At 45.1% G+C, this 25,440-nt stretch overlaps 1 protein-coding gene across 2 annotated transcripts in view; it reads right to left on the bottom strand.

Annotated features, from left to right (window-relative positions):
• Positions 1 to 12,789, bottom strand: part of LOC110526920 (secretogranin-3) — a 33,820-nt gene extending 21,031 nt beyond the window's left edge. Inside the window, exons 1-8 of one of the 2 annotated variants that reach the window (XM_036963861.1) lie at positions 12,038 to 12,789; positions 11,195 to 11,250; positions 10,919 to 10,961; positions 7,965 to 8,192; positions 2,737 to 2,879; positions 1,705 to 1,863; positions 1,241 to 1,502; positions 688 to 804 (exon numbers count right to left, since the gene is read on the bottom strand). In XM_036963861.1, the coding sequence (XP_036819756.1) occupies positions 688 to 804; positions 1,241 to 1,502; positions 1,705 to 1,863; positions 2,737 to 2,879; positions 7,965 to 8,192; positions 10,919 to 10,961; positions 11,195 to 11,250; positions 12,038 to 12,131 (1,102 nt within the window). In that variant the 5' untranslated portion in view covers positions 12,132 to 12,789. Of the gene's footprint in view, positions 1 to 687; positions 805 to 1,240; positions 1,503 to 1,704; positions 1,864 to 2,736; positions 2,880 to 7,952; positions 8,193 to 10,918; positions 10,962 to 11,194; positions 11,251 to 12,037 lie in introns of both variants that reach the window. The other variant, XM_036963859.1, reaches the window with a different exon arrangement.
• Between the last annotated feature and the right edge of the window lie 12,651 nt (positions 12,790 to 25,440).

Genomic DNA, 25,440 nt, shown 5'->3' with positions numbered 1-25,440 from the left:
AGACTTTTATTTCCCTCACCCACTTTAAACATCAACTATCTGAGCAGCTAACCAATCACTGCAGCTGTACATAGTCCATCTGTAAATAGCCCACCCAATCTACCTACCTCATCCCCATACTGTTTTTTGTTTTATTTACTTTTCTGCTCTTTTGCACACCAGTATCTCTACTTGCACATCATCATCTGCTCATTTATCACTCCTGTGTTAATCTGCTAAATTGTAATTATTCGCTCCTATGGCCTATTTATTGCCTACCTCAATATGCCTTTTGCACACACTGTATATAGACTTTCTTTTCTCTACTTTGTCACTGACTTGTTTGTGTTATTGGCTTGTTTATTGTGTACTCCATGTGTAACTCTGTGTTGTTGTCTGTGTCACGCTGCTTTGCTTTATCTTTTCAGGTCGCAGTTGCAAATGAGAACTTGATCTCAACTAGCCTACCTGGTTAAATAAAGGTGAAATAAAAATAGATAATAAACTGTGTCTTACCAAGGTAGTATATACATGTTATTATATAGATAATAAACTGTGTCTTACCAAGGTAGTATATACATGTTATTATATAGATAATAAACTGTGTCTTACCAAGGTAGTATATACATGTTATTATATAGATAATAAACTGTGTCTTACCAAGGTGGTATATACATGTTATTATATAGATAATAAACTGTGTCTTGCCAAGGTAGGAGACTCCCTCTTCAGGTGTGATGGTTCCATATTTCACCATCATCTTGACAAAGTCAATCAGAGTCTTCATGATAGTGATCAGAGTCTCTCTCTCCTGGGCGTCTTGCTCTGGAAACATCACACACACACACACACGCACACACACAGGTGTTTATTTGTTTGTGTGTGCATGTGATGTGTGTGTGTGTGTGTGTGAGAGAGAGAGCTTGCATGCTTGGATATGTTTGTGTGTGTGTGCATGTGCATGTGCATGCGTGTGTGCGTGTATGCACGTGTGTGCATGTGTGTGTATGTGTGCATGTGTGTGTGTGTGTATGTGTGTGCGTGTGTATGTGTGTGTATATATATATATGTGTGTGTTTGTGTGTGTGTGTGTGTGGATATGTGTGTGCGTGTGTGTGTATGTGTGTGTATGTGTGTGTGTGCGTGCGTGTGTGTATGTGTGTGCGTGTGTGCGTGTGTGCGCGTGTGTGTGTGTGCGTGTGTACGTGTGTGCATGTGTGTATGTGTGTGTGTGTGTGTGTGTGTGTGTGTGTATTCCTACCTGAGTCTAGACTCTTTAGCAGACGGTAGAAGTTGGGGAAGTACTGAAGGTCCTGAAGACCATCCTCTGGGCTCAACTCGTTTCCCTCATCTCTCTCTCCTTCACTCCTCTCCTCCTCCTCCCCTTCTCCCTCACTCTCTCTATCCCAGGTGTTATCCACTGTGTCATCCCCCTCTCCTCTGTCCACGTCGTCATCAATGGCCGCCTGATCTTCATCATCATCTTCTTCATCGTACCGACGGTTGGGGGAACCAGTAACATCCTGGGAGGAGAGAGGAAGAGAGTGAGACAGCCCCATCATCACCATCATCACCATTGTCATCGTCACCATCGTCATCACCATCATCATCATCATCCTCATCACAGCAGTGTCTGATGGGAGGCATGCAGAGATTTTCATGCTAAGAATCCAAAAATGCTCAAATGTTAAATGTAATTGAATTTAGCCTTCTCCCAGATTGTACCATGCTAGCGTCGGGATTCTGGTCATCCTGGTCACCCCGGGTCACGGGATAGTCCTCTCCCAGGTCCTCGATCTCATTGTTCTTTGCGTTCTTAGTGATGAGGTCCTGAAGAGCTTCGGCTACCTCGTACTCCAGACTGTCTGCCTGGCTGTCTGTTATCTAGTGGAGGGACGGAGGGTGAGAGGGAGGGAGGGATAGAGAGAGAGAGAGCGAGAGAGAGAGGGAGAGGGAAAGAGAGAGAGAGGGAGAGAGTGGGAGAGAAAGAGAGAGACAGAGACAGAGAGAGAGAGAGAGAGAGACACAGAGAGAGAGAGAGAGAGAGAGAGGGGGGGGGGGGAGCGAGACAGAGAGGGAAAGAGAGAGGAGAGAGGGAGAGAGAAAGAGAGAGAGAGAGAGAGAGAGAGAGAGAAAGCGAGAGAGAGGGAGAGAGTGGGAGAGAAAGAGAGAGAGACAGAGAGAGAGAGAGAGGGAGATAGAGAAAGAAAGAAAGAGAGAGAGAGAGAGAGAGGGAGATAGAGAAAGAAAGAAAGAAAGAGAGAGAGAAAGAAAGAAAGAGAGAGAGAGAGAGAGAGGGAGATAGAGAAAGAAAGAAAGAGAGAGAGAGAGAGAGAAAAAGGTAAGTGCATCACTCACTATAAGAGGGGAATTCCATGAATCAACCCCACTGTGAACTGTTAATCATGGTCTCTGACTCACACAACTACACAACTACACACAAACACCAGAAACAGGCTGGACAAAGGAAAGTTCAGGATATACCAGTTGGGCTCATCCATCTAAATTGGGTTTTCTTTTGGCATAATTATTATTATTTGACTAATAATGGGGGCCTTGAGGGAAACAATGTGCTATGTTAGTAATGCCCAGGCGGATTTATGGTCCCAGTCTGTCCCTGACTTGCATAGTGTCCATCAGGATTGGGATCATTAAATGTTTTATCCAGTCAATTCAAGCAGTAAACAAAAAAATGTCATTCCAATTCCATTTGGGAGCCATTTCTGTGTTGTGTCTTTACCAGACAGCTGGACCTACCAGGCCCAGTCTGAGCAGCTTGGAGACGATCCTGTCAAATACACCTCTGTCGTCCTCCTCGTATATCTTAGTAGCGATCTTCTGGACGATGTCTTCAGCCGTTAGAGGGGTACCATCCACCTGCCTGAAGCTCTCTGGGTCATCTGCAATCACAACCAAGGACACAACAATGTAACAACACTTGTGTGGTTGTGTGTCCCACTGGGTGTAGCATAGATCATACTCCCCTCCCCTCCCCTCCCCTCTCCTCCCCTCTCATCTCCTCTCCTCTCCTCTCCTCTCCCCCTCTCTTAAATATTTCTCAGCTCACTAGGTTTATCCCTGTGCCAGTATATGACTCTTATGTAACAAACTAAAACGCTGAGACTTAAGGCTGTACACCAGGAGACAGATGGCCAGCACACACACACACACACACACACACACACACACACACACACATTGTAAATGGTCCAACAGCAACAACTCTCTAGTAATGAAACAGACAATAACTTAACCATGTTCAGCTGAATGGTCAATACGTTAACATCACAGAACCTACTTACCTTAGTTTCACTACAGTACAGTACAGTACAGTACACTACAGAGAATCTGGTCTAACTGATGAGGTGCCTTTGTTTCACTACAGTATTGGCTGCTATTAGCTGCTGCCAAGGCAGCAGATACTCTTCCTGAGGTCCGGCAGAATTAAGGCAGTTATACAATTTAAAAAACATTATAAAACATTTGTTACAGAATTCAAAACAAACTAAGTGTGTGCCCTCAGGCCTATACTCCACTACCACATATCCATAACACAAAATCCAAGTGTACGTTCGTGTATAGTGCGTATGTTATCATGTGTGTGTATTCATGTGTCTGTGCTGTGCCCATGTCTGTGTTACTTGACAGAGCCCGCCGTTCCACAAGGTGTATTTTTACCTGCTTTTTAAATCTGATTCTACTGCTTGCATCAGTTACAGTACACTACAGTAGAGTACAGTAGAGTACAGTACACTAGAGTACAGTAGAGTACAGTACACTAAAGTACAGTAGAGTACAGTACAGTACACTAGAGTACAGTATAGTATAGTACACTACAGTACACTAGAGTACAGTAGAGTACAGTACACAAGAGTACAGCACAGTACACCAGAGTACAGTAGAGTACAGTACACTAGAGTACAGTAGAGTACAGCACAGTACACTAGAGTACAGTACAGTACAGTACACTAGAGTGCAGTAGAGTACAGCACAGTACACTAGAGTACAGTAGAGTACAATACAGTACAGTAGAGTATGGTAGAGTACAGCACAGTACACTAGAGTACAGTAGAGTACTATGCAGTACAGTACACTAGAGTACAGTAGAGTACAGTACACTAGAGCACAGTGCAGTAGAGTACAGTGCAGTAGAGTACAGTAGAGTACAGAACAGTAGAGTACAGCACAGTACAGTACAGTAGAATACAGTACAATAGAGTACAGTAGAATACAGTGCAGTAGTTGAGTACAGTAGAGTAGAGTACAGTACAATACAGTACAGTAGAGTACAGTAGCATAGAGTACAGTACAATAGCAGAGTACAGTAGAATACAGTGCAGTATTTTTTTTTATTTTTTTTATTTTACCTTTATTTAACCAGGCAAGTCAGTTAAGAACAAATTCTTATTTTCAATGACGGCCTGGGAACAGTGGGTTAACTGCCTGTTCAGGGGCAGAACGACAGATTTGTACCTTGTCAGCTCGGGGGTTTGAACTCACAACCTTCCGGTCACTAGTCCAACGCTCTAACCACTAGGCTACCCTGCCGCCCCAAGTATAGTTGAGTACAGTACAGTACAGTGCAGTAGAGTACAGTATAGTATAGTACAGTACAGTACAGTAGAGTACATTAGCGTAGAGTACAGTACAGTAGAGCAGAGTACATTACAGTATAGTAGAGTACAGTACAGTAGAGTATAGTAGAGTAAAGTACAGTACTTTAGAGTACAGTAGAGTGCAGTACAGTAGAGTGCAGTAGAGTTGAGTACAGTACAGTATAATACAGTACACAGCTGTAGAGTACAGTACAGTAGAGTTGATTACAGTATAGTAGAATACAGTACAGTACAGTGAAGTGGAGTACAGTACAGTCGAGTTGAGTACAGTACAGTAGAATACAGTGCAGTAGAGTACAGTACAGTACAGTACAGTAGAGTACAGTACAGTAGAGTTGAGTAAAGTACAGTAAAGTACAGTACAGTACAGTACAGTGCAGTACAGTAGAGTACAGTACAGTTCAGTAGAGTACAGTAGAGTACAGTAGCATAGAGTACAGTAGAATACAGTGCAGTAGAGTTGAGTACAGTATAGTACAGTACAGTGCAGTAGAGTTTAATACAGTACAGGGCTGTAGAGTACAGTACAGTAGAGTTGATTACAGTACAGTAGAGTACAGTACAGTGCAGTAGAGTACAGTACAGTACAGTACAGTGCAATAGAGCACAGTACAGTAGAGTTGAGTACAATACAGTTCAGTACAGTGCAGTAAAGTACAGTACAGTGCAGTACAGTGCAATAGAGTACAGTACAGTAGAGTACAGTACAGTAGAGTTGATTACAGTACAGTAGAGTACAGTACAGTGCAGTAAAGTACAGTACAGTGCAGTACAGTGTAGTAGAGTACAGTACAGTGCAGTAGAGTACAGTACAGTACAGAACAGTACATCGGCAGTCATGCAAACACACATACAATCACGCACACAGACACACATAAATATTGAAAGAATTAAACATATATGAGCGGTGTTAGACTGAATGTGTCGTGTCACACAAAGCAATCAATTATTCTCCTGAATAACTCCCTCCGACCATATGGGGATGTTTTTCATACACTAAGAATATAACCTTGACCCAGATCCTGAGAGGAGAGACTTGGCGTCAGACCATAATGCCTCTATTCACTTTATAGTGCGCTACTCTTGACTAGGGCTCATAGGGCTCTGGTCAAAAGTAGTGCACTACATAGGAAATAGGTTGCCATTTGGGACACATCCCATCAGTTCCTCTGAGAGGATCAAGAGGAGCCACCTGATTGAATACTTCACATGAATCCTCCTTATAGAAACCATGTACTGGGGCCTTTGCTTTCACCTGCCCAGCCATGTTAGATCAGTGATTAGGTCAAGGAAGGGAAGAAGGAAGGATTCAAGATGTATTTGAACAAGACCCTTTTCTTTTTTATGGTACCTGACATTTGACCCCAAGTCTAATACAGCAGTTAACTGTTTCCCTGGAACTAGGTCGAGATGAAATACTGGGTCTGTGAGAGACAGGGGCTGTGTCCCAAATAGCACACTATTCCCTATATAGTGCCCTAGTGGTGAACTAGTAGTCCACTATATAGAGGATAGGGTGCCATTTGTGATGTACTAAGTGTCTATAGTATCTTGTAGGGATGGAGGAAGAGGATTTAAGGCTTGTAGCTTAGCCTTAGCACTTCCACTGTCTCATCCGACCGCCTGAGGAGAGACAATCCCCCCTCTCTCTCTCTCTCTCTCACAGCAGCGCAGGGCCTCAGACCTGACCTCCCTAGAGGGATCAGACACCCCTATCAGACACACAGGCTCAGAGCCAAAAGGCCCGGACAGGACAGGAACAAAGACAGGGACTCTTTGTCTACCTGGAACTACCAGAACAGCTTTGTTTATAAACATTCTGATTTGCTCTATACGTCAACCATAGTTATATACAGTAGAGACAGTCTGTCCAAGAGTTGGTCCAAGAGGCCATTATTGTAACATTCTGTCTGGTTAGTCTGTCCAAGAGTTGGTCCAAGAGGCCATTAATGTAACATTCTGTCTGGTTAGTCTTTCCAAGAGGCCATTATTGTAACATTCTGTCTGGTTAGTCTGTCCAAGAGGCCGTTATTGTAATCAGACTAAAATAGATACCTTGGTACTTGCTGTAGTATAAACAGACTAAACTAAACTCAGCAAAAAAAGAAACGGCCCTTTTTCAGGACCCTGTCTATCAAAGATAATTCCTAAAAATCCAAATAACTTCATAGATCTTATTTTAAAGGGTTTAAACGCTGTTTCCCATGCTTGTTCAATGATCCTTAAACAATTAATGAACATGCACCTGTTAGAATGGTCGTTAAGACACTAACAGCTTACAGACGGTAGTCAATTAAGGTCACAGTTATGAAAACTTAGGACACAAAAGAGGCCTTTCTACTGACTTTGAAAAACACCAACATGAAGATGCCCAGGGTTCCTGTTCATCGCATGAACGTGCTGCAAGGAGGGATGAGGACTGCAGATGTGGTAAGGGCAAAAAATTGCAATGTCTATACTGTGACACGCCCAAGATAGCGCTACAGGGAGACAGGACGGACAGCTAATTGTCCTCGCAGTGGCAGACAACGTGTAACAACACCTGCACAGGATCGGTACGTCCGAACATCACACCTGCGGAATAGGTACAGGATGGCAACAACAACTGGAGTGGGATCGATTTGGAGGTGGATGGTCCGTTATGGTCTGGGGAGGTGTGTCACAGCATCATTGGACTGAGCTGGTTGTCATTGCAGGCAATCTCAACGCTGTGCGTTACAGGGAAGACATCCTCCCTCATGTGATACCTTCCTGCAGGCTCATCCAGACATGACCCTCTAGCATGACAATGCCACCAGCCATACTGCTCGTTCTGTGCGTGATTTCCTGCAAGACAGGAATGTCAGTGTTCTGCCATGGCCAGTGAAGAGCCCGGATCTCAATCCCATTGAGCACGTCTGGGACCTGTTGGATCGGAGGGTGAGGGCTAGGGCCATTCCCATTAGGAAATGTCCGGGAACTTGCAGGTGCCTTGGTAGAAGAGTGGGGTAACATCTCACAGCAAGAACTGGAAAATCTGGTGCAGTCCATGAGGAGGAGATGCACTGCAGGACTTAATGCAGCGGGTGGCCACACCAGATACTGACTGTTACTTTTGATTTTGAACCTCCCTTTGTTCAGGGACACATTATTCAATTTCTGTTAGTCACATGTCCGTGGAACTTTTCAGTTGTTGAATCTTGTTATGTTCATACAAATATTTACACATATTAAGTTTGCTGAAAATAAATGCAGTTGACAGTGAGAGGACATGTATTTTTTTGCTGAGTTTAGATACCTTGGTACTTGCTGTAGTATAAACAGACTAAACTAGATACATTGGTACTTGCTGTAGTATAAACAGACTAAACTAGATACCTTGGTACTTGCCGTTTTCCATCTTTGTTGAGTCATAGTCTTCGACTAGCCGGCGGTTCTTGGTGGAATCTGATTCGTCTGGAAAGTAAGGCTCCTTCTCCAGGCTCTCTCTGACCGGCGTCTCATTGGTCTCTTTTGACCTTTGACCTTCGGCCAGGGACTTGAGCAGAGTGAAGTCATCGTTCTCTTGTTCTGGTTCTGCCTCTTTCACCTCTTTAGGCTCCACAGCAGGTTTGGTGTCTGAGGGGGAGAGGGAAATATTTAAGAGGCTATATGAAGCTTCTGCCTCTGGGGGTGCTCCTCTTGAGCCAAAATGAGTCCACTCTATGGAGAGAAATATTGTCCAGAAAGGGCACACCTACCTTCACCCATAAATTGTTAGCCTAAAACTGAGGATTTGTGTGTTTTCATCAACTAAACTTCCATAGTGTATCTTTAAATAGAGAAGCCAGCCACCAAACCACCTTGTATCACTCTGCTGTCTTTCCTCTGCAGCTAAACAGTGTTGGGCCTGGCTGGTTTTACACTGCAGCTAAATAGCGTTGGGCCTGGCTGGCTTTCCACTGCAGCTAAGGAGGGTTTGGCCTGGCTGATTTTCCTCTGCAGCTAAGCAGGGTTGGGCCTGGCTGATTTTCCTCTGCAGCTAAACAGGGTTGGGCCTGACTGGTTTTCCTCTGCAGCTAAGCAGGGTTTGGCCTGGCTGGTTTTCCTCTGCAGCAAAACAGGGTTGGGCCTGGCTGGTTTTCCTCTGCAGCTAAGCAGGGTTGGGCCTGGCTGGTTTCCCTCTACAGCTAAGCAGGGTTTGGCCTGGCTGGTTTCCCTCTGCAGCTAAGCAGGGTTTGGCCTGGCTGGTTTTCCACTGCAGCTAAGTAGGGTTGGGCCTGGCTGGTTTTCCTCTGCAGCTAAACAGGGTTGGGCCTGGCTGGGTTTCCTCTGCAGCTAAGCAGGGTTTGGCCTGGCTGGTTTTCCACTGCAGCTAAGCAGGGTTTGGCCTGGCTGGTTTTCCTCTGCAGCTAAGCAGGGTTTGGCCTGGCTGGTTTTCCTCTGCAGCTAAGCAGGGTTTGGCCTGGCTGGTTTTCCTCTGCAGCTAAGCAGGGTTTGGCCTGGCTGGTTTTCCACTGCAGCTAAGCAGGGTTGGGCCTGGCTGGTTTTCCACTGCAGCTAAACAGTGTTGGGCCTGGCTGATTTTCCTCTGCAGCTAAACAGTGTTGGGCCTGGCTGGTTTTCCTCTGCAGCTAAACAGTGTTGGGCCTGAGGTGCTTTATGAATACGGAGCCAGAGCCATGGGCTGCAGTAGGTGGTCTTGGAACCGGGGATTTTGTTATGATCCCTATTAGCTGTTGCACATGAAACAGCTACTCTTCCTGGGGTCCACACAAAACATGACACAGCTACTCTTCCTGGGGTCCATACAAAACATGACACAGCTACTCTTCCTGGGATCCATACAAAACATGAAACAGCTACTCTTCCTGGGGTCCATACAAAACATGACACAGCTACTCTTCCTGGGGTCCATACAAAACATGACACAGCTACTCTTCCTGGGATCCACACAAAACATGAAACAGCTACTCTTCCTGGGGTCCATACAAAATATGAAACAGCTACTCTTCCTGGGGTCCACACAAAACATGAAACAGCTACTCTTCCTGGGATCCATACAAAACATGACACAGCTACTCTTCCTGGGGTCCACACAAAACATGAAACAGCTACTCTTCCTGGGATCCATACAAAACATGACACAGCTACTCTTCCTGGGGTCCACACAAAACATGAAACAGCTACTCTTCCTGGGATCCACACAAAACATGAAACAGCTACTCTTCCTGGGGTCCACACAAAACATGAAACAGCTACTCTTCCTGGGATCCATACAAAACATGAAACAGCTACTCTTCCTGGGATCCACACAAAACATGAAACAGCTACTCTTCCTGGGGTCCACACAAAACATGAAACAGCTACTCTTCCTGGGATCCATACAAAACATGAAACAGCTACTCTTCCTGGGGTTCACACAAAACACACAATACGTGTATAGGGTGTCCAATCAAAAACACAATTTTTTATATGTTAACTGTAGATAATTGTCTAAGAAAACCAATGGTCCAAACGTCATGTCTCTATAATAATCCTGTAAAAGGTTATTGGAGTTTTTACCCTTGGAGGACGACTAAAATGAGTGTGACTGAAACAATAGAGGCCAGAGAAAGAGGCCAGGAAATGGCATTGTGTCAGCTAGACTGGATTCTGTGCATGAATTAAGGCTACAGGCGACATGACATCTCACTTTACTGTTGAACTAGTCATCTTTCTTCTCCAATCCGCAGGATATAAAATAATATAGAGCTAAGATGATAACGACATGACGTAGTATTTTCATATTTTAGTATACGCTTTTCATATTCATTCAAAATTATTGTTATTTTTCGAAGATTTCTCACAAAAACAAGCATATCTCAGTGAAATATCAATGAAGCACTGAGCGTATACCAAGCTTTTTTCCCCAAGCCGTTTACAGTGAATTCAGCTCGTGTCGTGTCATGCTAATTTAGCCTTTTGTGACCGATGGAAATAAGTTTCCAGACAACGAACACAAACTGTTAAATACTGTCCGCCCCACAGCTTGGAAACCACTGTGTTAGAGAAAGACCCCACTGAACGAATAATCATATTTGTCATGGTAAAAAAAAAAAAAAAATTACATAAGGAAGTTACATTTTGTTAGCTAAGTGCGTTTTCACCAACTCTTGGTAGTGTGGGTGGACACCCTACACAGTACAGAACAGTTAAAGACAAGAACAACACAAGACCATACTGCATTGAAATAAGATAAAAACAGTTATATATTGTGAAGACATCCAAGAGACAACAAAAATAATTATTCCACACTATTCACATCCATATTAAAATGTATGTAATAACAATATTGATTGATTGCCTGAGAAGTATCCACTTACCTGCAGACTCCACTGCTGCTTTCACATCATCTGCCTCTGCAATCTGTGGAAAAGAACATGAACAGTGTAAACATTTCTCTGTTAATCATCTTCACCATAATAGCTTTGCTTGTTTACTGTTGCTCCAGTCTGGTTTGATATGATGTGGTTGATGTTTGAGAACTCTCCCCTCCACAAAGTCTATTTGACATGATATTAGTCTGGAGATAGCACAGCGGATAGTTTAGGGAGAGAGAGAGAGAGAAGGAGAGAGAGAGAAAGAAAGAGATAGTTTACCTGCTCCTGGATTGGTCTCTCCTCAGTCAGTCGTCTGTTGTAAACTACAGCTTTATCTGCAGGGAAAATAAAACCACATAATATTAATACTACTAATCACCTTTATTATTATGGTCCGCAACAATGTCATCGTCATAATCAACATCATCATCCGCATCATCATTGTTATCATCATCCTCATCGTCTTCATCATCATCACCACCATCACCACCATTCACTATCACATCATCTGAGACATCTAAAACGTGTAATTTAGGTAGAAACAAATGTAGGACCAGCTAACCTGACTGTTTCAAATCATAGCCTTAAAAAACTTAAATCAGTTTTAGAATAAACTTTCTCCTATGAACGACAGAGAAAGACATTGACTTGAATTTGAGGGGTCCAACATCATCAGGGTATTTTTAAGATATGCCTGCTTGGTCATGTGGGCCAAGTGTGGTTTTGGTTAATGTGGTTTATTGATGAGAAAGAGGGTAACAGTCTAGGGCTACAGTGAGTCCTAACTCCCGACCCGACGGGACACAGCAGCGTCATAATCGGTTTAACAAACAAAAGATAAACTGCGTTGGAAATAGAACGCAATCGGCCTTACATCGCATGCAAACGACCAACGTCACAAACTATTTGTTTATTTGTTATTTCCTGCTCTATTTTAACTTGAATTGGCTTGTTTTGTATATAATGTTTAAATATATTTTTAAAATGTGAAAAGGGTTATAAATATAGCCTGGCCTAGTTAAAATGTACTTTAAAAGTGGGCTATAGGCCTAGCGAACTAAAACATATTCACACTGAAACCAGTCATCAAAGATGTAGGCTACCAGCAGGCCATGTACTCACCATCCTCGGCAGGTGTGGGAAAAGCAGAAATCTGGGAGACAGTCACAGCAAAAATCCCGAGCAGAAGGAGAACTCCCATTCCTTTGGACGCCATTCTGAAATAAAATATCCACTCAATCGGTGGCTGTAGGCTATTTTCCGCTAGATTACTCCCGGTTATAGCTGTCTTGGGGGTGTTGTGTTGTGTGGATGATCCAACCGACGATAGCGGTCACAAACTGCTGGATGTTTGGACAGCTCTGCTCTTCCTTGCTGGTGGTGCTGAAACTGACAACAGGGCTGCGCTTGGACTCTACCCGCTCTGGTTGTTAGTTGGGCGGGGAGGGGCTCTTCAAATCTCCGCTCTCCTCTGGTGTTGTTGGAGCTGTTAACAACCTGCAGTGCTGAAACCAGGACACTCGCTATAATTAACTAGAGATAGATAAACTGCCAGGCTCGTAGTCTATAAACTCCGTGTGAGCTGTCGTGAACTCACGATATGCCGATAGTAGCTACCCGAAATAACACGATCTCTCTCTCTCGGACGGAACGAAACCGTGAAGGAGGAGAACAAAACGAATGTCCGCCCCTGATCGTGTGTCCTGTCCTGGACGCCTTAGCTTTTTATAGTCGATACTGTGGGCTGTCCCATTTTGCCTCATTGGAATTAGATACATCCATACATACACAACAAGTCAACATGGTTGTGCCCAGAGCAGTGTTGTGTTTCAGATGTTTTCCATGTTCCTCAGCCACAGTTAATCTCCTGCTTTATGAGCCTTATGCTTCAGATGAATATATCTGCTGATTGGATAGATCTGTCTTAATGGGACTAAAGCTTTGAGTAGAGTGAACATGCTGAGCAGTGTGTTATCAGTTGTCCATTGAGGAACAGCACACACACACTTAGTGAAGAACAATTGCTACATGCTCAGGGCATTGTTCTGGGTCTATCTGACTGTCTGTCATATCCCTCAGTGCAGTGGCCCTTATCTCATTCTCTCTCCCCTGCTCTGCCCTTTCACTGTCTCTTCTCTTCTCTTTCAATTTCAATTCAAGAGCTTTATTGGCATGGGAAACTTATGTTTACATACAGGCACCGGTTAGTCGGGCTGATTGAGGTAGTATGTACATGTAGATATGGTTAAAGTGACTATGCATATATGATAAACAGAGAGTAGCAGTAGCATAAAAGAGGGGTTGGCGGGTGGTGGGTGGCGGGACACATGCAGATAGCCTGGTTAGCCAATGTGTGGGGGGCACTGGTTGGTCGGGCCAATTGAGGTAGTATGTACATGAATGTATAGTTAAAGTGACTATGCATATATGATAAACAGAGAGTAGCAGCAGCGTAAAAGAGGGGTTGGGGGGGCACACAATGTAAAAAGTCCGGGTAGCCATTTGATTACCTGTTCAGGAGTCTTAAAACTGTTGGGTAAAAACTGTTGAGAAGCCTTTTTGTCCTAGTCTCTGACCTCCTCCCTATAGGCTGTCTTGTTGTTGTCGGTGATCACTGTTGTGTCGTCTGAAAACTTAATGATGGCGTTGGAGTCGTGCCTGGCCATGCAGTCGTGGGTGAACAGGGAGTACAGGAGGGGACTGTGTTACGGTGCGTGAATGAGGACCCAAAAGCGAATTATTAACGTAAACAGAGCTTCTTTAATAACAAAACAAACGTAGGCTCAGATGGACCGGCAGATTCCGACAGGACAGGACAAGGTTGCAGCAAACATGACGATAGTCTGGTTCAGGCATGAATAACACAAACAAGATTCCGACAAAGACAGAAGCAGAAACAGAGAGAGATATAGGGACCTAATCAGAGGGAAAAAGGGAACAGGTGGGAAAAGGGGTGAACGAGGTAGTTAGAGAAGACAAGGAACAGCTGGGGGAAAGAGGGGAAGAAAAGGTAACCTAATACGACCAGCAGAGGGAGACAGGGTGAAGAGAAAGAACAGGAACAGGACACAACATGACAATACATGACAGTACCCCCCCACTCACCGAGCGCCTCCTGGCGCACTCGAGGAGGAAACCTGGCGGCAACGGAGGAAATCATCGATCAGCGCACGGTCCAGCACGTCCCGAGAGGGAACCCAACTCCTCTCCTCAGGACCGTACCCCTCCCAATCTACTAGGTACTGATGACCACGGCCCCGAGGACGCATGTCCAAAATCCTACGGACCCTGTAGATGGGTGCGCCCTCGACAAGGATGGGGGGGGGGGGGGGAAGACGAGCGGGGGCGCAAAGAACGGGCTTGACACAGGAGACATGGAAGACCGGGTGGACGCGACGCGGAAGAAGAAGTCGAACTGCGACAGGATTAATGATCTGAGCAATACGGAACGGACCAATGAACCGCGGGGTCAACTTGCGAGAAGCGGTCTTAAGGGGAAGGTTTTGAGTGGAGAGCCAAACTCTCTGACCGCGACAATATCTAGGACTCTTAGTTCTACGCTTATTAGCAGCCCTCACAGTCTGCGCCCTATAACGGCAAAGTGCAGACCTGACCCTCTTCCAGGTGCGCTCGCAACGTTGGACAAAAGCCTGAGCGGAGGGGACGCTGGACTCGGCGAACTGAGATGAGAACAGCGGAGGCTGGTACCCGAGGCTTCTCTGAAAAGGAGATAGCCCGGTCGCAGACGAAGGAAGCGAGTTGTGGGCGTATTCTGCCCAGGGGAGCTGTTCTGACCAAGACGCAGGGTTGCGAAAAGAAAGACTGCGTAAGATGCGACCAATAGTCTGATTGGCCCGTTCTGCTTGACCGTTAGACTGGGGGTGAAAGCCGGAAGAGAGACTGACGGAAGCCCCAATCAAACGGCAAAACTCCCTCCAAAATTGAGACGTGAATTGCGGACCTCTGTCCGAAACGACGTCTGACGGAAGGCCATGAATTCTGAAAACATTCTCGATGATGATTTGTGCCGTCTCTTTAGCAGAAGGAAGCTTAGCAAGGGGAATAAAATGAGCCGCCTTAGAGAACCTGTCGACAACCGTAAGAATAACAGTCTTCCCCGCTGACGAAGGCAGTCCGGTGACAAAATCTAAGGCGATGTGAGACCACGGTCGAGAGGGAATGGGAAGCGGCCTGAGACGGCCGGCAGGAGGGGAGTTACCGGACTTAGTCTGCGCGCAGACCGAACAAGCAGCCACGAAGCGACGCGTGTCATGCTCCCGGGTGGGCCACCAAAAACGCTGGCGAATGGAAGCAAGCGTACCCCGAACGCCAGGGTGGCCGGCTAACTTGGCAGAGTGAGCCCACTGAAGAACGGCCAGACGAGTAGGAACGGGAACGAAAAGAAGGTTCCTGGGACAAGCGCGCGGCGACGGAGTTTGAGTGAGTGCTTGCTTTACCTGCCTCTCAATTCCCCAGACAGTCAACCCGACAACACGCCCCTCAGGGAGAATCCCCTCGGGGTCAGTGGAGGCTACTGAAGAACTGAAGAGACGAGATAAAGCATCAGGCTTGGTGTTCTTAGAGCCCGGACGATAAGAAATCACGAACTCGAAACGAGCGAAAAACAGCGCCCAGCGCGCCTGACGCGCATTAAGTCGTTTGGCAGAACGGATGTACTCAAGGTTCCTATGGTCAGTCCAAACGACAAAAGGAACGGTCGCCCCCTCCAACCACTGTCGCCATTCGCCTAGGGCTAAGCGGATGGCGAGCAGTTCGCGGTTTCCCACATCATAGTTACGTTCCGACGGCGACAGGCGATGAGAAAAATACGCGCAAGGGTGGACCTTGTCGTCAGAGAGGGAGCGCTGAGAAAGAATGGCTCCCACGCCCACCTCTGACGCGTCAACCTCGACAACGAACTGTCTAGTGACGTCAGGTGTAACAAGGATAGGTGCGGATGTAAAACGATTCTTGAGGAGATCAAAAGCTCCCTGGGCGGAAACGGACCACTTAAAGCACGTCTTGACAGAAGTAAGGGCTGTGAGAGGAGCTGCCACCTGACCGAAATTACGGATGAAACGACGATAGAAGTTCGCGAAGCCGAGAAAGCGCTGCAGCTCGACGCGTGACTTAGGGACGGGCCAATCAATGACAGCTTGGACCTTAGCGGGATCCATCTTAATGCCTTCAGCGGAAATAACAGAACCGAGAAATGTGACGGAGGAGGCATGAAAAGAGCACTTCTCAGCCTTCACAAAAAGACAATTCTCTAAAAGGCGCTGGAGGTGACGGTGAAAAAGTGACGGTGAAAAAATCAGGATATCGTCAAGGTAAACGAAAACAAAGATGTTCAGCATGTCTCTCAGGACATCATTGACTAATGCCTGAAAGACAGCTGGAGCGTTAGCGAGGCCGAAAGGAAGAACCCGGTATTCAAAGTGCCCTAACGGAGTGTTAAACGCCGTCTTCCACTCGTCCCCCTCCCTGATGCGCACGAGATGGTAAGCGTTACGAAGGTCCAACTTAGTGAAAAACCTGGCTCCCTGCAGGATCTCGAAGGCTGAAGACATAAGAGGAAGCGGATAACGATTCTTCACTGTTATGTCATTCAGCCCTCGATAATCTATGCAGGGGCGCAGGGACCCGTCCTTCTTCTTAACAAAAAAAAACCCCGCTCCGGCGGGAGAGGAGGAGGGGACTATGGTACCGGCGGCAAGAGCTACAGACAAATAATCTTCGAGAGCCTTACGTTCGGGAGCCGACAGAGAGTATAGTCTACCCCGGGGGGGAGTGGTTCCCGGAAGGAGATCAATACTACAATCATACGACCGGTGTGGAGGAAGAGAGGTGGCCCTGGACCGACTGAACACCGTGCGCAGATCGTGATATTCCTCCGGCACCCCTGTCAAATCACCAGGCTCCTCCTGTGAAGAAGAGACAGAGGAAACAGGAGGGATAGCAGACATTAAACATTTCACATGACAAGAGACGTTCCAGGAGAGGATAGAATTACTAGACCAATTAATGGAAGGATTATGACAAACTAGCCAGGGATGGCCCAAAACAACAGGTGTAAAAGGTGAACGAAAAATTAAAAAAGAAATGGTTTCGCTATGATTACCAGAAACAGTGAGGGTTAAAGGTAGCGTCTCACGCTGAATCCTGGGGAGAGGACTACCATCCAGGGCGAACAAGGCCGTGGACTCCCTTAACTGTCTGAGAGGAATGTCATGTTCCCGAGCCCAGGTCTCGTCCATAAAACAGCCCTCCGCCCCAGAGTCTATTAAGGCACTGCAGGAAGCTGACGAACCGGTCCAGCGTAGATGGACCGACAAGGTAGTGCAGGATCTTGAAGGAGAGACAGGAGTAGTAGCGCTCACCAGTAGCCCTCCGCTTACTGATGAGCTCTGGCTTTTACTGGACATGAAGTGACAAAATGACCAGCAGAACCGCAATAGAGACAGAGGCGGTTGGTGATTCTCCGTTCCCTCTCCTTAGTCGAGATGCGGATACCTCCCAGCTGCATAGGCTCAGCACCCGAGCCGGCAGAGGAAGATGGTAGTGATGCGGAGAGGGGGGCAACGGAGAACGCGAGCTCCTTTCCACGAGCTCGGTGACGAAGATCAACCCGTCGCTCAATGCGAATAGCGAGTTCAATCAAGGAATCCACGCTGGAAGGAACCTCCCGGGAGAGAATCTCATCCTTTACCTCTGCGCGGAGACCCTCCAGAAAACGAGCGAGCAAAGCCGGCTCGTTCCAGCCACTGGAGGCAGCAAGAGTGCGAAACTCAATAGAGTAGTCTGTTATGGATCGATTACCTTGACATAGGGAAGACAGGACCCTGGAAGCCTCCTCCCCAAAAACAGATCGATCAAAAACCCGTATCATCTCCTCCTTAAAGTCCTGATACTGGTTAGTACACTCAGCCCTTGCCTCCCAGATTGCCGTGCCCCACTCACGAGCCCGTCCAGTAAGGAGAGATATGACGTAGGCGACACGAGCAGTGCTCCTGGAGTAAGTGTTGGGCTGGAGAGAAAACACAATATCACACTGGGTGAGGAACGAGCGGCATTCAGTGGGCTCCCCAGAGTAACACGGCGGGTTATTGATTCTGGGCTCCGGAGATTCGAAAGCCCTGGAAGTGGCCGGTGGATCGAGGCGGAGATGGTGAACCTGTTCTGTGAGGTTGGAGACTTGGGTGGCCAGGGTCTCAACGGCATGTCGAGCAGCAGACAATTCCTGCTCGTGTCTGCCTAGCATCGCTCCCTGGATCTCGACGGCTGAGTGGAGAGGATCCGAAGTCGCTGGGTCCATTCTTGGTCGGATTCTTCTGTTACGGTGCGTGAATGAGGACCCAAAAGCGAATTAACGTAAACAGAGCTTCTTTAATAACAAAACAAACGTAGGCTCAGATGGACCGGCAGATTCCGACAGGACAGGAAAGGTTGCAGCAAACATGACGATAGTCTGGTTCAGGCATGAATAACACAAACAAGAATCCGACAAAGACAGAAGCAGAAACAGAGAGAGATATAGGGACCTAATCAGAGGGAAAAAGGGAACAGGTGGGAAAAGGGGTGAACGAGGTAGTTAGAGAAGACAAGGAACAGCTGGGGGAAAGAGGGGAAGAAAAGGTAACCTAATACGACCAGCAGAGGGAGACAGGGTGAAGAGAAAGAACAGGAACAGGACACAACATGACAATACATGACAGACTGAGCACACACCCCTGGGGTGCTCCAGTGTTGAGGATCAACATGGCAGATGTGTTGCTACCTACCCTCACCACCTGGGGGCGACCGGTCAGGAAGTCCAGCAGGAGTTAGATGAGGAGCAGGATTTAGATGAGGAGCAGGAGTTAGATGAGGAGCATGAGGCAGATGAGGAGCTGGAGGTAGATGAGGAGCAGGAGGTAGATGAGGAGCAGGAGGCAGATGAGGAGCAGGAGGCAGATGAGGAGCAGGAGGCAGATGAGGAGCAAGAGGCAGATGAAGAGCAGGAGGTAGATGAGAGGAGAAGGTAGATGAGAAGAGATGGTAGAAAAGGACTGGTTCCCAACATGATAATGCTCTTCCTATCTTCAGCACCATACGTATCAAAGCTTAGCTACCACGTCCCTGTGATCAGTGTGTATCTACTGCCCTCTAGTGTGCTTTATATCAGTGTCAGAAGGCCCTGGTTCTCCTGTAGTCCAAGTCAGCAGTCCACATAGTATGGAACTGACACTGTCAATATGGGACATTCAGTATGGATGAGGTACGGAGCATGAGTCACTCAGTGAAAGTCTGCATGCTGTATGTGTGCTGTGGGCTCCTGAGTGGCACAGTGGTCTAAAGCACTGTATCTCAGTGCAAGAGGCATCAGTACAGTCCCTGGTTCAAATCCAGACTCTATCACATCTGGTCGTGATTGGGAGTCCCATAAGGCGGTGCACCATTGGTCCAGCATCGTCCAGGTTTGGCCGGGGTAGGTGGTCATTGTAAATAAGAATTTGTTCTTAACTGACTTGCCTGGTTAAATAAAGGTTAAAAAAAATAATCATACTACTGTATGTAAAAGAAAACTAAATGAGTATGATATGCTGGCATTTTAAAGAATACTCAATGTTAACAAGTTTCACATACTGGTAGTTCTACCTCAAAACGTTCTATTCTCACTGAACCATGCTGCCTACTAACACATGGTGGTTCATCATTGCCCTGCCTTGCAGTAGGTGCACAACTTCCTTCCTGTTTCCTGATGATATTGAAACCATCAAACCTTTCTCATGGTGATCTGAGAGCATCTAATTATAACTATTAGGATATGTAATGTATGTCTTATGGGGTTATACAGATAAATGTTTCAAATGTTGCTCTGGGGTGCCACAGTACATGTAATACTTTATAGGTAGTATGTTATATGTATTGTGATAATGTTTTACATACTTAATACAATATGTTTCCTGTTCCTTTTACTTGTCTGTCTCAGCAGTCAGTTTGTGTCCCAAATGGCACCCTATTCCCTATACAGTTTACCACACAGATCCTTATTGGCCCTTATCAAAAGTAGTAGAACATATAGGCTATGTAACAATTCTCATTGGTGGAAGGAGAGGAGGACCAAAATGCAGCGTGGTAAGTGTTCGTCATATTTTAATAGAAAAACTGAACACTACACAAAATAACAACGAAGAGAAAACGAAACAGTTCTGCCTGGTGAACAGACACTAAACAGAAATTAAACACCCACAACCAAAATGGGGGAAAACAGGCTGCCTAAGTATGATTCTCAATCAGAGACAACGATAGACAGCTGCCTCTGATTGGGAACCATCCCAGGTCAAACACATTGAAATACAAACATAGAACAAAACATAGAATACCCACCCACATCACACCCTGACCAAACTAAAAAAATAGAAACATACAACGCAATCTACAGTCAGGATGTGACAGTAATACACTCCAGTCCATCCACGTAGAGTCAATCTACGGTCAGGGTATGACAGTAATACACTCCAGTCCATCCACGTAGAGTCAATCTACGGTCAGGGTATGACAGTAATACACTCCAGTCCATCCACGTAGAGTCAATCTACGGTCAGGGTATGACAGTAATACACTCCAGTCCATCCACGTAGAGTCAATCTACGGTCAGGGTGTGACGGTAATACACTCCAGTCCATCCACGTAGAGTCAATCTACGGTCAGGGTGTGACGGTAATACTCTCCAGTCCATCCACGTAGAGTCAATCTACGGTCAGGGTGTGACGGTAATACACTCCAGTCCATCCACGTAGAGTCAATCTACGGTCAGGGTGTGACAGTAATACACTCCAGTCCATCCACGTAGAGTCAATCTACGGTCAGGGTGTGACGGTAATACACTCCAGTCCATCCACGTAGAGTCAATCTACGGTCAGGGTGTGACAGTAATACACTCCAGTCCATCCACGTAGAGTCAATCTACGGTCAGGGTGTGACGGTAATACACTCCAGTCCATCCACGTAGAGTCAATCTACAGTCAGGGTGTGACGGTAATACACTCCAGTCCATCCACGTAGAGTCAATCTACGGTCAGGGTGTGACAGTAATACTCTCCAGTCCATCCACGTAGAGTCAATCTACGGTCAGGGTGTGACGGTAATACACTCCAGTCCATCCACGTAGAGTCAATCTACAGTCAGGGCGTGACAGTAATACACTCCAGTCCATCCACGTAGAGTCAATCTACGGTCAGGGTGTGACGGTAATACTCTCCAGTCCATCCACGTAGAGTCAATCTACAGTCAGGGCGTGACAGTAATACTCTCCAGTCCATCCACGTAGAGCCAATCTACGGTCAGGGTGTGACGGTAATACTCTCCAGTCCATCCACGTAGAGTCAATCTACGGTCAGGGTGTGACGGTAATACTCTCCAGTCCATCCACGTAGAGTTTCACATTAATATTCATATCTTCACATTCCGGTTTTACTTGAAATAACATTATCACACATTCATATCTACAGTATGTTGTTATCAATAACCTATAGACTACATATGTCTACAGTAATGTACTGTGCATTAAGTCCTGCAGTAAATTGCTGTCCCCCAAACTGATGTTCTTTTCTTCTCATTTTTATACAGACAATTTTTGACTTCACTGTGGATGTGACTCTAGACCCTGATACACCACATCTCTATACGTTCATGTGTCCTAGAGTAATTTACTGAACAGTTAAATGTAGTCCTGCATATTGATATGTTTCTCTCAACAGGGGATGTGATTCTATACCCTGATACACCACATCTCTACGTTCATGTGTCCTAGAGTAATTTACTGAGCAGTTAAATGTAGTCCTGCATATTGATATGTTTCTCTCAACAGGGGATGTGACTCTAGATCCTGATACACCACATCTCTACGTTCATGTGTCCTAGAGTAATTTACTGAGCAGTTAAATGCAGTCCCCCGTATTTAAATGTTTATTTAATCATTCTAATAAAGTGTGTGTTTCTCTCAACAGTGGATGTGATTCTAGATCCTGATACAGCACATCCCAGATTCATCCTGTCTGAAGATGGGAAACAAGTGAATTGTGGAGACATAAAACAGGATCTCCCTGACAACCCAGAGAGGTTTATAATGTTCTCTATGTCCTGGGAAAGGAGGGCTTCTCTTTAGGGAGATTCTACTATGAGGTGCAGGTGGAGGAGAAGACTTGGTGGATTGTAGGAGTGGCCAATAAGTCCATCAACAGGAAGAAGGAAATTCACCTGAACCCTGAGAATGGATGTGTGTGCAAGTGTGTGTGTTACTCTCCGTCTGAATGAATTGCAATCTGTTTATCACTATATGATTATTCTAACAGAGGAAATTCACCATGTACAATTGATGCTGAATGTCATCCTATTGAGGTGGCAGAATTTGGGGTGAGCTGTTGTAACTTCTCATGGGACATGTTCTGTGTTGGACTGTGATGTTATGCCTTTCATAGACTCCTGTAATTTCTGCACTCTAACACAAGGCCATTGTGTTCTGGAACTGTTGCTTGTATAAATAACTGTTGTGTAACAATATGATAGTATTATCACCTCCCACTATATAAGGGACATGGAACCATTTACTCTTGGAGTTCTTCACTGTGAAATCAGAGACAGATCTCCCTCACAACTGCTTGATTAAAGATGTTTCTATTATACAACTAAATAGTCTCTGTCTTAGCCTTTGGATGGGGTTTTCCACAACATTTGGTTCCGTGACCCGGATGAGAGCGACCTGACTTTTTGATCCATTTCGCTCGGCTTGAACCCAGACATCCCTCTGGCCACAACAAAACAAGGTAAAAGACCTTATTCAAGATTCTCTGTGAGGGACCGTCTGTTTTCCAGCTGAGCCTTAATGGAGAAAGATCTCTTGTCCTCCTCATTCCCAAAATGTAGGGGTTCCATTTGGCTGAACTATTTCCCTATAATAATGAATCTGTCTTGGGAACGGATTCAGAGGAGCTAAAGAAATTGATCCAAAGAGTAAATCTAAGGAAACTGATTAAGTGTATCTAATAGTAGGGATTTGTTTTCCTATAATCACATGAAAATACTGTTGGATCAGTGCCCTCTACTTATATTGGCACCCTTGGTACATATGAGCAAAACGGGCTGTAAATAAATAAATAAATCCAACCTTTAATTGAAGTAAAATGATTGAAGAAAATAAATGTGAAATAAAGGAAAAAAATATTTTTCTCCAAAACATTCTCCAAAGCACCCCTTGAAATTCTTATGATTCAAATCTAACTGAAGTATATTCCCATTCATATTTTACATTTTAAGTTCACCTGAGTGATTAGGAATACTTAAGTGGTACTGTCTCCACCCTTGCACAGCTATTTTCAGCTTTCGCCAGAGATGTTTAATCGGATTCAAGTCCAGGCTCTGGCTGGGCCACTCAAGGACATTCAGAGACTTGTCTTGAAGCCACTCCTGCTCCTTCAATGTCTCCTCTCTTACACTGTAATGTCACCTCTCTTTCATTGTCTCTACTCTTTCACTGTCAACCCTCACACTGTCTCCTCTCTTTCTCCATCTCCCAAGATTTACTGTTAGTTGGAATGGTCCCTTATTTTTTATTTAACCTTCATTAACTAGTCAAGTCAGTTAAGAAAAAATTCTTATTTACAATGACAGCCTAGGAACAGTGGGTTAACAGCCTTGTTCAGGGGCAGAACAACAGATTTTTACCTTGTCAGCTCAGGGATTTGATCTAGCAACCTTTCGGTTACTGGCCCAACGCTCTAACCACTACGCTACCTGCCACCCCAGTATTTGATATAATGAAGGCTCCAGATTGCATGACATGGCTAACATATTCCACATTTCACAACTACCCCCTCTATAGTCAATAATTACAATAGAAATGGTAATCATGTTATAATGATTGTTATCTTTATTACATTATTTGTATCATTAAATGATATGTAGACAAACAGTATTACAAGTAAACCTAAATGTTTTCATGTCCTGTCACACACACATGACAAGGTACTTCAGACAGGTCCAAATGTGATTGGTGGTAGAGAATCTACAAAAGGTTGAGAACCTCTGGTATAGAATACAAACCAAACACTGATACAAACCCTACACTCATAAACAGAATGTCTGGTTACACATTTAACATAATTTCTGGAACCGTAATGGACAGGACCATGTGGAAGGTAAATATCAGAGCCAACCAGTACAGTTTGGTTTGGCCCAGTAGTGTTAACAGGGTAATACAGTATTCTGCACTGCTCTGAGACTGGTATGGTGGAACTCTGAGGGTTCATCTCAAACTATACCCTACTACACCCCATAATATAGTGCACTGCATTTGACCAGGACACATAGCACCATGATGTAGAGCACCGTTTGGTTACAGTATCAGGCAGTTGCTAAATAAACACAGCAAAAAAAAGAAACATCCTCTCACTGTCAACTGCTTTTATTTTCAGCAAACTTAACATGTGTAAATATTTGTATGAACATAACAAGATTCAACAACTGAGACATAAACTGAACAAGTTCCACAGACATGCCTCCTTGCAGCATGCCTAAGGCACGTTCACGCAGAAGAGCAGGGACCCTGGGCATCTTTCTTTTGGTGTTTTTCAGTCAGTAGAAAGGCCTTAGTGTCCTAGGTTTTCAGAACTGTGACCATAATTGCATACCGTCTGTAAGCTGTTAGTGTCTTATTAACGACCGTTCCACAGGTTCATTAATTGTTTATGGTTCATTGAACAAGCATGGGCAACAGTGTTTAAACCCTTTACAATGAAGATCTGTGAAGTTGTTTGGATTTTTACAAATTATCTTTGAAAGACAGGGTCCTGAAAAAGGTCTGTTTCCTTTTTTGCTGAGTTTATGTAGGCAACATGATATAATAGTCAGTAGTACCACATTATTTCTTATTAATATGAGCTGAAATAGGATAATATGACTAGTACGTATTTCCCTACATGATCACGTGCTTTAACCTCTACAGCACCACAGGCTGTCTGACATGACCAAAGATGGTGGATAAATGAAGATAGTTGACTACCGTCGTTTACAAATTACAAAAAGTTGTCATTTCCGGTCTACTTAAGGGGGCGGCTCTCCCATAGGCTGAGTTCATTGACTTCCATTGGAAAAAAAATGAGGCTGTAGCATATCCCACTTCCTCTTCCATCTCTGCAATGGCATGTCCCTGTGATCAGTGTTTGTCTACTGCCCTCTAGTGTCAACTTGATATCAGTGCAATAAGGCCATAGTTCTCTTGTTTGTATCATTAAATGATATGTAGACAAACAGTATTACAAGTAAACCTAAATGTTTTCATGTCCTGTCACACACACATGACAAGGTACTTCAGACAGGTCCAAATGTGATTGGTGGTAGAGAATCTACAAAAGGTTGAGAACCTCTGGTATAGAATATAAACCAAACACTGATACAAACCCTACACTCATAAACAGAATGTCTGGTTCACATATTGATTGTGGATGCCACAATCAATATGTGACATATGGATGGTAATATAAAGA

The sequence above is a fragment of the Oncorhynchus mykiss genome, chromosome 26 (genome assembly GCF_013265735.2).
Source record: "Oncorhynchus mykiss isolate Arlee chromosome 26, USDA_OmykA_1.1, whole genome shotgun sequence".
Classification (NCBI taxonomy): Eukaryota; Metazoa; Chordata; class Actinopteri; order Salmoniformes; family Salmonidae; genus Oncorhynchus; species Oncorhynchus mykiss.
The sequence above is the reverse complement of the archived record's forward strand: the minus strand, read 5'-3'. Positions and strand labels throughout refer to the sequence as shown.